This window comes from Erythrolamprus reginae, chromosome 2 (genome assembly GCF_031021105.1).
Source record: "Erythrolamprus reginae isolate rEryReg1 chromosome 2, rEryReg1.hap1, whole genome shotgun sequence".
NCBI lineage: Eukaryota > Metazoa > Chordata > Lepidosauria > Squamata > Dipsadidae > Erythrolamprus > Erythrolamprus reginae.
The window spans coordinates 191,121,850-191,136,104 of NC_091951.1; the positions used below are offsets into that span (position 1 = coordinate 191,121,850).

The 14,255-nt window shown below is 43.7% G+C and overlaps 1 protein-coding gene across 1 annotated transcript in view; it reads right to left on the reverse strand.

The window, feature by feature from the left end:
- Window positions 1–600: 600 nt before the first annotated feature.
- MBD6 (methyl-CpG binding domain protein 6) overlaps window positions 601–14,255 on the reverse strand; it is a 30,688-nt gene continuing 17,033 nt past the window's right edge. The window contains exons 9-12 of the mRNA XM_070740922.1: window positions 7,900–8,388; window positions 4,348–4,397; window positions 4,164–4,239; window positions 601–2,329 (exon numbers count right to left, since the gene is read on the reverse strand). Coding sequence (XP_070597023.1) covers window positions 2,255–2,329; window positions 4,164–4,239; window positions 4,348–4,397; window positions 7,900–8,388 — 690 coding nt within the window. The 3' untranslated portion in view covers window positions 601–2,254. The remainder of the gene's footprint in view (window positions 2,330–4,163; window positions 4,240–4,347; window positions 4,398–7,899; window positions 8,389–14,255) is intronic.

Here is a 14,255-nt window from a genome sequence, read left to right on the forward strand (position 1 = left end):
GCTTTTTCCTATTACATATGTTGAACGAAGAAAAAAAATGATTAGGCAAATGAGAGGGGAAAAAAGAAAAGAGAATTTGGTTGGAACTGTTAAAAGAGATGATCGGCAAGGTTGATTTATGGTGCATAATAACCTCTTTCTCAAGGTTATTTCTCATCATAACCTCACTTTCTCAAGGAGCTGGAATACGTAGCATTTTTAGGGAGTCTCTTAGCTCTTTTGAACTAGTTTGCTACTGCTGCTTCCAAGCTGATGACTGGCTGATAGGAGGCGGTCTCGAATATTCTCATTATCTCAGGAGGTGAGCTCAACTCAAGGCAATTCAGTAATGCCGCATTACCTAATGCGTTTGAAGTATCATTAGTCACGAAGACTTTCTAATTTAATGCTAGATCTGAATGAGAATTGAAAGATGCACAATGCAGGGAGGCAGCTGCCAATCGGCAAACCACCTGCTTGTTATTGCTTGTTAAGGCTGCCTGCCCAGTAAGGCTGTTTCTTCGAGACAAGGTGGTTTCAATCTCTCCCACCTCCTATGTTAAGAACATGGCCCTGTTCCACTACTAGAGTTTCAGCTGCCCAAAAACAATCGCAACCGTCTGTTTTAAATACATATTTTAATACTTGATACAAAACACCCCCCCAAAAAATAAACAAATAAACAGTAACTTCAATCTAAGCTTCAAAATATTTTCATCTGTTAAATTAAAAGTCGCTCCCATAGAAAAAGCTACAATTCACAATTGTGTATTTTTATTTTTACAAAACAAAATTTAAAAGCTCGAAAAAGGGAAAAAAAAAATAGTTCCCCCCCCCCATTCCTTTTTTTCCCCTCCCCTCTTCTTCTTTATACAAAAGAAAGGCCGAAGTTGGTTGGTTGAAGTGCATGGGAGGGAAAGGGAGACACAGCACAACCTGTACAGTATCTACACAGTGCTTTTGCATAATGTGTCGAGAGAGTTTTGCAACCAGGTGAGGGGGAAAGGAGGGGGTGGTGTGAAGTGATTTGGTCATTGAAGAAATGAGGATTGTAGTGTTATGTGTTTGGGGGATGAAGAAGGAAGGGAGCGGAGGACAGGGAGCTTGCTCGGGCAAAGATGGGCGCAAAGTGTATTTTTGAGCAGAAAATCTTCTTTCTCCACCCCACCTCAATATGCTGTGACCTGAGTGTTCTTTTGAGGGGTTGTTTAATTAAAAAAAGGAAAATGCAAGGAAATAATACATAGGGTTTAAAAAAAAAATATAGGGGTATTTTTGTGTAATGAAGAAGGGTGAACTTGAGACTCTTTAACAGCCCGAGTTCCAACAGGACTTGAGGCAGAAAACAGAACAGGCTACGTCCGCCATTCATATTGCCGCTGTCTTTAGAGTAGCGTATAAATAGAGGCTGCGTTGGGAGGGAGGGAAGAAATTTCTGGAAAAACTGAAAGGAGGATTTCCCCCCCCCCCCCCTTGAACTTAACGTGGCTTATTTTCCTTTATTGCTTTGTACCTTGCCCACTGGGATCAGGACCGAGCTTGCCTCTGTGTGTATGTGTGTGTGTGAGAGAGAGAGAGAGGGAGAAAAAGAGCATGTGTTATTGTATGGCAAGGCAGAGAGAAGAAGTGACTGATTCTTGTACTAAAACCCTGAGCCGGTTCTCACCCGCGTGCAAGTGCGCGCAGGCCTGAGGTAAGGTGGGAAGTGGAAGGGCGCTGCGGTCCCCCTCCGGGAGGACACGGCCCTTGCTACTCCTTGCTGAGGTTTGTGGGGCGGGGGGGAACCCAACCGTGGGGGGAATCTCACCAGGGGGAATGGGGGGAAGACACAAAAGCAAGGGCAGGAGGGCCTCCTGCGCCACCAAAGAGGAGCCTTACAAACATGGCTTCCAGAAGTGCTACGGGCGTGGCCCTCTTCCTCTTCTCCCCTCTCCCCCTTAGCCTCCTCCTGGCGGCAACACCGCTCACCCCCCCCTCCAAAAAATGAAAAAAATGCTGAGACCAGAGCTGCACCGTGTGCTTTTAGAGATCCCTCTGGCGAAACGATTCCGGATCCAGGCAAGTGGTGAAGCTAAAACACATTCATGGTCAAGATGCTCAGAGCTGTCAGCAACAACCAATCCTTTTTGCTGGCATTTCCTCCCCTCCTTTGGGCTACACTCATAGGCCGGGCCCCAGAGATGGAAGCGGGTCACGGATGGGGAGAGACAGATGTCCTAAGCTCTCTTTGCTTCAGAATGGAACAGTGGTGGAGACCCCCTCGGTCCAGGCAGTGTTATGTGGCCAATTTCCTCCTCCTGTTTTTCACAGGCCGGCCGGGCCGAGGCCGTCGAGCAACAGTGTAGTCAACCTACCAGGGGGAAAGGTGAGGAAAGGCAAGTTAAGTTACAATTCACAAGTTGGGATGACAGCAACGCTCCTTATTCCTTGCCTTACAGCAGTGTTTCCCAAAGTGTGGTACGCATAGGGATACGGGAAGAGTTTGGTGGAAGTGCGCGTTCAGAAAAAGTTCTGAAATACATCTTGCCTTTTCCAACTTCATATTTGTGTGAAGTTGCTTTCTCAGCATTTGTAGACATTACGTCAAAAAAAGGGCACAATTGGAAGTGGAACCACATCTCAGATTGAAATTAACAACCAGGGAACCAAATTATGACGGTCTGTCATCTCAGCACAATTTCATCTTTCTCATTGATCCAAATAAATGTTATTTATAACTTTTATTTATATTTTATTATGAATAATTTTATTTTTCATTTATTATTGTGTATGTGCCAAAAAAGAAAAAAGAAATATATTTTGATTGTTATTAAAATACATCCATTTTTTTTGACAAGGGGTACCAAGCATTACAAAAATTATAGAAGAGCTACACATACGTCAAACGTTTGGGAAGCACTGCCTTACAAAAAAGGTTGGGGGTGCATCCTCAGGAGTACATACTAATAACTTGAGCATCCCTTCTGCAGTCTTTGTAAATGGTCTTCCGCAGCCACAATTGCCAAAAATCACTGGCATTTTTTCCCTCCCCACTGCAGTAGAAACTGTAGTATGAGCCACCAAGCCATTTACCTCAATTTTAAAAGAAGCAAAACACATCAAGGCTGTGTAAATTAAACCTTAGCAATGGTTCTCAATCTTTCTACTGCCGTGACCCTTTAATACAGTTCCTCATGTAGTGGTGACCCCCAACCATAAGTCTAGCGCCAATTCTCCCAACAGAGCTTTAAGCTGATTGGCAGGGAGGTCAGAGGGACACCCCCACTGTAAACGCCTGATTGGTTGGATTGTAAAAATACTGTATGTTCCAAGGTGCCAGAATAGAAGCTTTAGTTCCTAACCCCAAGGGAAATTTGTCTTTTCCCATGGTCTTAGGTGACCCCTGTGAAACAGTCATCCGACCTTCCTTCCCAAAGGGGTCCTGACCTCCAGGTTGAGAACCACTGCTTAGAACAGTGATTTTCAACCTTTTTTGAGCCACGGCACATTTTTTACATTTACAATATCCTAGGGCATATCACCAACCAAAATGACACAAAATGACACCCTAAGACACTCTCCTCTCTTTTTCCATCCCTGTCCCCCCCCTTTTGTGTGTGTGTGTGTGTGTGTACACATTCTGGAACCCTTTCCAAAAACAGGTGAGGGCTGGGGTTTTTCTCTCTCTTATTCTTTGGGTGTTTTTTATCATATGCTTTAAATCAAGAGTCACTTCTCTCTCTCTTTTGTTTCTCTCTCTTTCCTCTCATTCTCTGTCTCAATCATTTTCTCATTTCTCTTTTTTTCCTCCCCTTTTTGCTCATTTCTCTCTCTCTCTCCCCATTCCTCTCCTTTTCTCTCTCTCTTGCTTTCTTTCTCTCTTTCTTTCTCTCTCTCTTTCTTTCTCACTCTTGCTTTCTCTCTCTCTCTCTCTTTTCTCTCTCTCTCTTGCTTTCTCTCTCTCTCTTTCTCTTTCTCTCTCTCTTGCTTACTTTCTCTCTCTCTCTCAGCAAAAATTTGTGAGACCGAAACCTGAGCTTCCTTCTTCGCGGCACACCTGACCATGTCTCGCGGCACACTAGTGTGCCACGGCACACTGGTTGAAAAACACTGGCTTAAGAGGAATCTTCTCCCAAAGAAATACTGGCTTGGTCTACTTCACATTATTACCCACTCATCCAGGAGGAAAACAAAAAAAAAATTACCAATGGGCTGGACCCTGGATCAATGCTAGGACCCCGAATCCGTGTAGTCTCCGGTCGGGCACTGGGCCGGACACCACTACAAAGAGAAAACAGTGAACTAATCAATAACCTCTGAGATATCCCAGGCTTGTTTTGAATTCTGCTATCTTTACGAATCCCATCCCTTCTGGGCACTGATTCTCACCTGCTTTTCCTCCTTCGACCACGTCGGGCTGGTCGTCTACCCGGAGGGCCCTAGAAAAAGAAATGGGTTAGAAGGTAAGTATCAATTCTGAAGAGGTCAGCTTTCTAAAAGCACTCCAGAGCTGGCGATAAGGCCCTCCGCACAATTCGCTTGATTGGCAATGCCTGGTTTCACAAGTATTCTACAGGGATCAGCTTATCCAGTCAAATTAAGGAAACAGTAAAGCTTTCCTAAACTTATTTCGTTTCAGTCTGGGAAAATGTTAAGTGTGTGGACAGAGACACCCATCACTGAACGCTTCCTCATGTAACATATGCACAATGTTAGATAATCTGGCACATCGCTACGTGGTTCTCCTGTTCTCTACATGCACAGGTTTATATTTAATATTGTTAGAATGAGGGCAGGTTATTGTGACAGCAACACATTTATTTATTTATTTATTTATTCATTCATTCATTTATTAATTTATTTATTTTGATTTATTTTAATTTAATTTTATTTTATTTTATTTGTATGCCGCCCCACTCCGAAGACTCGGGGCAGCTAACAACAATAAAAAAGACAGTGTAGACAAATCTAATATTAAAAATAATCTAAAAAACCCCAATTTAAAAACAACAACAACCCAATCATACAAACAAGCATACCATGTATAAATTCTATAAGCCTAGGGGGAAGGGAAAATTTTTCAATTCCCCCATGCCTGACGACAGAGGTGGGTTTTAAGGAGCTTGCGAATGGCAAGGAAGGTGGGGGCAACTCTGATATCTAGGGGGAGCTGGTTCCAGAGGGTCGGGGCCGCCACAGAGAAGGCTCTTCTCCTGGGTCCCACCAAATGACATTGTTTAGTCGATGGGACCCGGAGAAGGCCAGCTCTGTGGGACCTAACCAGTCGCTGGGATTTGTGCGGCAGAAGGCGGTCCCGGAGATATTCTGGTCCGATGCCATGAAGGTCTTTATAGGTCATAACCAACACTACATATTTCCCCCATAGTTTGAAGAGTCCAAAATTCTTCCTGAGCAAGCTTTAGAATAGTCTTTTACTTTAAAACCAAAGTCCTCTGAAGAAGAAGGAGCAATCAAAGGAAACAAAACAATGTTTGGGTTCATGCATCACACTAAGCCATAATATCAGTCTTATCCCACTAGAAGGAGGTTACATCTGGCAAGCCCTCTGCTACTTGCATCTATAATCTAACCCAGGGATGGCAAACTAGTGGCCTGCAGGCCGGATGTGTCTCATGTAGGCCATGCCCACCCAAGCTCCATGAAGGGAGAAAAATATCGCGAAACGTCACCTCACGGCAAATTGATGTGGCAAGTTTGACACCCGTAATCTAACCGATCTCAAATAGGCTTCAACCTATGACCAAATCCCACAAGGTCTCTTTATTAGGAGAGACTGGACCACTAGATATAGCTTCCCCCAATTGGTTTTATGTCGCATTGAGATGAAAAACAGCAGCTTTCAACTTCTAACAAGCAAAGCCACCTTGTCTGACCTTCATGTAGTGTGGAATCAGCTCTGTGTCAGAAGAGCCCACCCTGGTTTCCTGTGAAGCTCAGGGGCAAACTGTGCTTTTAAAGCAGGGTTAGGGAACCATGGTTCTTTTATGACTGGTGGACTTTAATTCCCAGAATTCCTGAGTCAGCCATGCTCAGGGTGACATAAACCCCAGCAATTCTGGGTTGCAAATGAAAAATGTAGCCTTGGTATTTATTATAGGTGAATCTTGCTAACTGTAGCTTACTTAACAAATCATGATTAAGAAAACCACGGCTTAGCATAATGTATGAACCGAATCAATACCATGGAATTGTAGTGCGATCAACCAGTGGAAAAGCTTGCCTTCAGAGGTTGTGAGAGCTCCAACAATTGAGACTTTCCAGATGAAATTGGACTGCCATTTGTCTGAAAATGGTGTAGGGTGTAGGGCAGTGATGGCAAACCTTTTTTCCCCTTGTGTGCTGAAAAAGTGTGCGCATGCGCTATCGTGCATGCCCGAGTGTCCACTCCTATAATTCAATGCCCGGGGAGGGCAAAAACAGACACACACACACACACCGTAGGCCCTCTGGAGGCCAGAAACGGCCTATTTCCCAACTTCTGGCGGGCCCAGTAGGCTCGTGTTTCACCCTCCCCAGGTTCCAAAGGCTTCCCTGGAGCTGGGGTGGATAAAAACGCCCTCCCCCAGCCCCCCCAGAGGTTTTCTGGAAGCCGCCCCCCCCCCCGATCCTCTGTGTGAACCAAAAATCAGCTGGCCGGCACACACATATACGTTGGAGCTGAGCTACGGCAATGGCTCGCTGCCAGCAGATATGGCTCCGCGTTCCACCTGTGGCATCCATGCCGTAGGTTCACCACCACTGGTGTAGGGACACCTGCTTGAGTGGTGGATTGGATTAGATGACCATAAGGCTCTTGGTCCAATACAGAAAAAGCAAAGGCACACTATGACGCACTTTTTGGAAGACTATGGAAAAACTGGGAATCTTCCTAGAAGATCTGGACTGATGTAAAAAGTGCACTTTACGGTATACAACTAGTCCTCGACTTATAACCATTCATTTAATTATCAATCAAAGTTACCACAGCACTGAAAACAATGATTTATGAGTGGTCCTTAGACATTGCCAGAACATCCCCCACGGTCACGTGAACAAAACTGGGGTGCTTGGCAATCGGGATGCATTTACATCCGTTGTCGTTTTTCAGGGTTGTGTGATTTTTCCCATTTGCAACTTTTTCAGCGGGCTCCCCACGAACGATCAGTGAGGAAAGCTAGTTTTGCTGAAACAACTGCCCTGAATTGCTAAACAACTGTGGCATGTACGCACGCACACAGCTTGTAAAATTGGGCATGACTCTCTTTAACAACTGCCTTGCTTATAGCAATGGAAATACACTGCTCAAAAAAAAATAAAATAAGGGGCACACTTAAACAACACAATATAACTCCAAGTAAATCAAACTTCGGTGAAATCAAACTGTCCACTTAGGAAGCAACACTGATGGACAATCAATTTCATATGCGGTTGTGCACATTCAAATTTATACAGAACAAAGTATTCAGTGAGAATATTTCATTCATTCAGATCTAGGATGTGTTATTTGAGTGCTCCCTTTATTATTTTTTTTGAGCAGTATATTAATCCTAATTATGGCCAGTGTGGGACCTAGGGCTCAAACTGGAGTTATCGTTCACCTAAAGAAGAGACCAACGTAACTGCTTTGTACACTAGATCAAAGGTCCATTCTGGTCCAGCACTTGAGGATCAATGGAGTTTTCAAATTAGGATGTACCCCCAGAAAGCAAGCTTTTTTCTTTTTTGAGTATCTGGACAATTGTGGCAAAACAATTTCCCTACAATTTCCTTGAACACCTTCCTTGAACCATCTAAGCCTTCTGCAACTGGGTACTTTTCAGTCATATTGAGACTACAACTCCCAGAATTCAGCCTGTTGGCTGGCAATTCCAGAGGATGCAGTCTCCAGACACCCGAAGGGTACCAAGTTGGAGAGGACCATTTAAACCCTTATCTACGTACCTTGATCTCCTGAACCGCAAAAGGACCTGCTTGGGTTTCTGCACTGCCGGCCACCATTTCCCCATTGCAACGCCAGGCGGGGTGCGACAGGAGTCCCGTGCCCAACTCAGGAAGCTGGCCGTTGAAGTGCCGCCTGCCCCGCCCCCGCCCGCCCCCACGCCGTCCAGTCTTGCTGCCCCGGAAGGATCCTCGCTGAAGGCTGCTGACAGGGTCCCCGTTGAGTTCTTCCGGGCTACATCTGAGCCGCTTGTGGGGAGAGTGAGAACCACTGGCTTCTTGTCCTGCGGGGGCCTCCTGTTCTCCTTGCCGGCCTGGCTCAAGGGCTCTGGGTGACTCTAAGGCACTTGTGAGGGCAGTGTCCGTGCAAGGGGGCAAGGTAGCCTGGTGGCTTGGCTCAGTCTCTAGCACAGGGAGCACGCTGGACAAGGCGGAGGCCGGTGGGTCACTAGGGAGCACCAGTTTCTCTGGGGCACCGAAACCAGTGCTTAGCTGGCAAACAGAGAGAGAGAGAGAGAGAGAGAAAAGAAACCTGGATGAGATCATTGGATCTTCTCTGCAACAGTCAAAGGTTGCTTCTCCACAAGATTTTCTGAATTTACATTTTGCCAAGTGGGCAGATGTTTATATTTATTTTATTTATTTTACTGGATTTATATGCTGCCCCCCTCCGAGGACTCAGGACGGCTTACAAGATATATTAAAAAATGCAACATCACAATCCGATTAATTTTAAACAGTTAATCTAACACACACACACACACGTAGTATTAAAGTCAGTCATTGCTTAAAGATATGTATAACCAAAAATCGGATAAAAAAATAACTCAATCCCTGTCTCAGTTCAATCCACTTGATAACTATTAGAAATCTACTAATATTACAACCTATGATTAAATTTTACTAACAAAAAACAATAAATATAATCCATCTAAGTCGTCACAACCAAAACGCCAGCTTGCTTGCAGGTACTACCTCTCATCTTGCTATCTCTCTTTTCTTTCTCTTTTCTCTCTTTTTTTTTATCTCCCTTTTCTACCCTTTCTTTTCCCACATTACTGTTGGATTATCAAATATTACAGCTATAAGATATTTAAATAAGAACTTTGAATACGAAATTTTTACATATGGACAAATACCCGAAATGTATATACAATAATATATATAAGCTGTGATATAACAATATTGTTTACCCCACTCCCCTCCCACTTTTCTTTTCTGTACTCCCATCCCCCTTTCCCCCTGTTTTATTCCTTTTTGTATAAATTAATAAAGTATATTTTTTAAAATCAGTCATTGCCATTCACACAACAAACATACACTACATTCGTTTGGCCAGGGGACCAGGGTCTATGGCTCCAAGCCTGGCGGCAAAAATTAGTCTTGAGACTCTTGCGGAAGACAAGGAGGGTGGGGGCAGGGCGGATCTCTGGGAGGAGCTGATTCCAGAGGGCTGGGGCCCCCACAGAGAAGGCTCTTCCCCTAGGCCCCGCCAGGTGACATTGTCTAGTTGACAGGTCCTGTAGAAGGCCGACTCTGTGGGATCTGACCAGTTGCTGGGACTCATGAGTCAGGAAGTGGTCCCGCAAGTAATCTGGTCCGATGCCATGCAGGGCATTTTAGGTCATAACCAACACTTTGAATTGTGTCTGGAAACCAATCGGCAACCAGGGCAGTCTGCAGAGTGCATGGGCATATCTGGGGAGGCCCATGACCGCTCACGGCGCTGTATTTTGTACAATTTGCAGTTTCCCAACACTCTTGAAAGGTAGCCCCATGTAGAGAGTATTGCAGTATCGAACATTGAAGTGATAAGGGCATGAGTGGTCCTGGGTTCTGTTTGTTGCTTTTGAAAGCTAGGCCTGCTCTCATCCACGAACTGACTTGATAGCATAGCAATAGCATTTGGACTCATATACTGCTTCATAGTGCTTTTACATCCCTTAGAAACATAGAAACATAGAAGACTGACGGCAGAAAAAGACCTCATGGTCCATCTAGTCTGCCCTTATACTATTTCCTGTATTTTATCTTACAATGGATATATGTTTATCCCAGGCATGTTTAAATTCGGTTACTGTGGATTTACCAACCACATCTGCTGGAAGTTTGTTCCAAGGATCTACTACTCTTTCAGTAAAATAATATTTTCTCATGTTGCCTTTGATCTTTCCCCCAACTAACTTCAGATTGTGTCCCCTTGTTCTTGTGTTCACTTTCCTATTAAAAACACTTCACTCCTGAACCCTATTTAACCCTTTAACATATTGAAATGTTTCGATCATGTCCCCTCTTTTCCTTCTGTCCTCCAGACTATACAGATTGAGTTCATTAAGTCTTTCCTGATATGTTTTATACTTAAGACCTTCCACCATTCTTGTAGCCCGTCTTTGGACCCGTTCAATTTTGTCAATATCTTTTTGTAGGTGAGGTCTCCAGAACTGAACACAGTACTCCAAATGTGGTCTCACCAGCGCTCTATGTAAGGGGATCACAATCTCCCTCTTCCTGCTTGTTATACCTCTAGCTATGCAGCCAAGCATCCTACTTGCCTTTCCTACCGCCTGACCACACTGCTCACCCATTTTGAGACTGTCAGAAATCACTACCCCTAAATCCTTCTCTTCTGAAGTTTTTGCTAACACAGAACTGCCAATGCAATACTCAGATTGAGGATTCCTTTTCCCCAAGTGCATTATTTTACATTTGGAAACATTAAACTGCAGTTTCCATTGCTTTGACCATTTATCTTTCTAATCGGTTTACAGAATCAGCCTATTGCCCCCAACAATATGGGTCCTTGTTTTACCCACCTTGGAAGGATGGGAGGCTGAGTCAACCTTGAGCCCTTGGTGAGATCTGAACTGCTGAACTACAGCTAGCAGTCAGCTGAAGTAGCCTGCAGTGCTGCACTCTAGCCACTGCACCATCCCGGCTCTTGATGAGGGCACCAACCTGGCATTATCACTGAAACCTAGGTGAGCTCAAAGAAATATACCCATCTTGATTGCAGGTTTTGCTTACTCTTGGGGCAGCAGGAAAGGTGGTGGATAAACCTCACCAAGCAGCTTCAAAGGGAGGATGGAATACTGAAAAAGAAGCAGCCTATTCTTGCTGGCATATTCCTCTTTTGATGCAATCCAGCTACGGCAATTTATGCAAATCCATATATTTATTTCTATGCTCCTTGGCCATGTAATTTACGATTTAGGCTGGAGCTGATAATAAGGATTGGCTCTAACTTCCTTAAAAGTTCTGTAAGAAATTGACTTTATTTATTGTTTATTTATAAACATGTATTAGTTCCCCATCTGACCATAGGGCAGTGATGGTGAACCTTTTTTTTGCTTGGGTGCACGTGGGTGATAGTCCACATGTGTGTGCCCACTGCCATAATGCAATGCCCTACACGTGCTACATATGTTCTCCGGGTTGGCAGCTGCTTCTCTCTGCTGCTGTCTTGTGCAATTTTGCAGCTGTGAGCCGCCTCTTTCCTCTAAGTCCCATCCGCAAAGCGCCGCAGCACAGAGAAGCAGCAGCCATGTTGAATGTTGTTTCTTTGAGCTCCAGCGCTTTCCAGATGGGACTTAAGAACTCTAAAATAATAATAATAAAAATTTATTGTCATTGTCAAAAACAACGAATTGTCATTGGCAACGAACGTCGTGTGACACCCAGAGACCAGTCCCACCATACACAAAATCAGAATAGATAAATTTAAAATAAAATAAAAAATACAATAAATGTCCCACTACAAATTCCCCATACAAATATTGAGTGCATGGACAAGAACTTGCCTGTTAGTTAAACACCAACAATATCTACAAAAAATTAACTAACACCATACAATGAACTAACAAAAATCAAGGGAAATTTACACCAACTGCATATTTAAATCAGAGGTCGTATATTACCAAAGTGCCAGCTAAATACTTCTCCTTTTTCTCATCTCTTTCTCAATCCCCCTTTTCTTTTTTCTTTCTCCTAACTTCCCCTTTCTACTATATCTTTCCTATCCCCTCCCTTTCTTCCTTCTCTCTTTTCTTCTATTTCTGTCATAATACAACGTATATGACTGATACGTCATGTATTGTATTTATATTTATCTCTGTTTCATTTTTAATGCATATATTTAATAAAGATTTTTTTTTAAAAAAAAAGAGGAAAGCCGTGGCCCACAGCTCCTAAATTGCACAAGACGCTCTCCCAGCCACTGTCCCGGAGAGCACAGATGGAGGGGAGCAGGCCCAAAATGTTGTACTCTGACAATAAAGGTCTGAATTTTAATTTGAAAGGCTGCTCGGTCAAGCCTCGCTGCGTGCCAGAAGCCATGCATGTGCAGAAGCCGTGCGTTCGGCGAGCGGGTGGTGAAATTATTTGAATCCCACCACTGGGACTCCTTATGCATGCTTATTATTATTATTATTATTATTATTATTATTATTATTATTATTATTAATTAGATTTGTATGCCGCCCCTCTCCGTAGACTCTTAGCTGGTTCACTTGGTTGTTTTCCTCCAAGGCAGGGGTAGGCAAAGTTGGCTCTTCTATGACATGTGGACTTCAACTCCCAGAATTCCTGAGCTAGCATGATTGGCTCAGGAATTCTGGGAGTTGAAGTCCACAAGTCATAGAAGAGCCAACTTGGCCTACCCCTGTTGCAAGCATTCTCCAGGCTTCTCATCTGACATTTCATCCTTTGGCGTTTCTTGGAAAACCTAGCTCCTCCCCATTCTTCCGCCAGGGGATTAGCAATAGCACTCAGACTTACATACTGTTTCAGAATGCTTGACAGCCCTTGCTAAATGGTTTACAGAGTCAGCCTATTGTCCCCGACAATTTAGATTCTTTGGAAGGCTGGATGGCTGAGTCAACCTTGAGTCAGTGAGGATCTAACTGCGGGTAGTTGCCAGAATTATCCTGCAATGCTACTTTGTACCCACTGTGTCACTATGGCTCCTTATTAATGCACAGTAAGAGGCTGCACAAGAGCGACATGGTCCAAGGTTCTCATCCAGGCACATCCAGAGATCTACAACTACTCTCCAAAAAGACCTTGACGCTGTTTCTGAGTGGTCTAACACATGGCAACTCCAAATCTCAACTAGCAAATGCTCTGTCCTACACATTGGGAAGAAGAATCTGAACTCCAAATACGAACTGAATAATCAAATTATCACAGATAATCCCCACTCGGTTAAAGACCTTGGTATACTAATAACAAAAGATTTAAGTGCCAAAGCCCACTGCAACAATATAGCCAAGAAGGCTTCAAGAGTTGTAAACCTAATCCTACATAGCTTCTGCTCTGGCAATCTCACACTACTTACCAGAGCTTACAAAACTTTTGCCAGACCCATCCTCGAATACAGCTCATCTGTTTGGAACCCATATCGCATCTCAGACATTAACACCCTTGAAAATGTCCAAAGATACTTCACCAGAAGAGCCCTTCACTCCTCCACTCGAAATAGAATACCCTATGAGACTAGACTTTCAATCCTGGGCCTAGAAAGTTTAGATTAGAACTAAGATGCCTTAAACAAGATCTAAGTATTGCCCACAATATCATATGCTGCAACGTCTTACCTGTCAGCAACTACTTCAGCTTCATCCACAACAACACAAGAGCATACAACAGATTTAAACTTAAGATTAACCGCTCCAAACTTGACTGTAAAAAATATGACTTCAGTAACCTAGTTGTCGAAGCGTGAAACTCATTACCGGACTCCATAGTGTCATCCCCAAACCCCCAACACTTTACCCTTAGATTATCTACGGTTGACCTATCCAGATTCCTAAGAAGTCAGTAGGGGGCGAGTACAAGTGCACTAGAGTGCCTTCGGTCCCCTGTCCTATTGCTCTCCTATATCTCCTATACCTTTCTTCTATTCCTATATCTCTTCTTCTATTCTTTCATTGATGTGTTCTATTACTATATCTTCTTTTCTATTCTTTCTTAGATATATTTTACTATGAGTATCTCCTCTATAACCTTCATCATGTATTTTACTATGTGTATATAGATATATACCCACTAAAACCCTCATTGTGTATTGGACAAAATAAATAAATAAATACAACAAACAACCCACCAGACTCTCAGGAAAAACTTCACATGTCCTCGGAAACGTCTTTTAGACAGCCCAATGAGAGCCGTGGTGGCACAGTGGTTAGAATTCAGTGCTGTAGGCTGATTCTGCTGACTGCCAACTGCCAGCAGTTCAATTCTTACCAGCTCAAGGTTGACTCAGCCTTCCATCCTTCCAAGGTCAATAAAACGAGGGCTCAGGTAGTTGGGGGCAATAGGCTGATTCTCTGTAAACCGCTTAGAGAGGGCGGTAAAGCAGTATA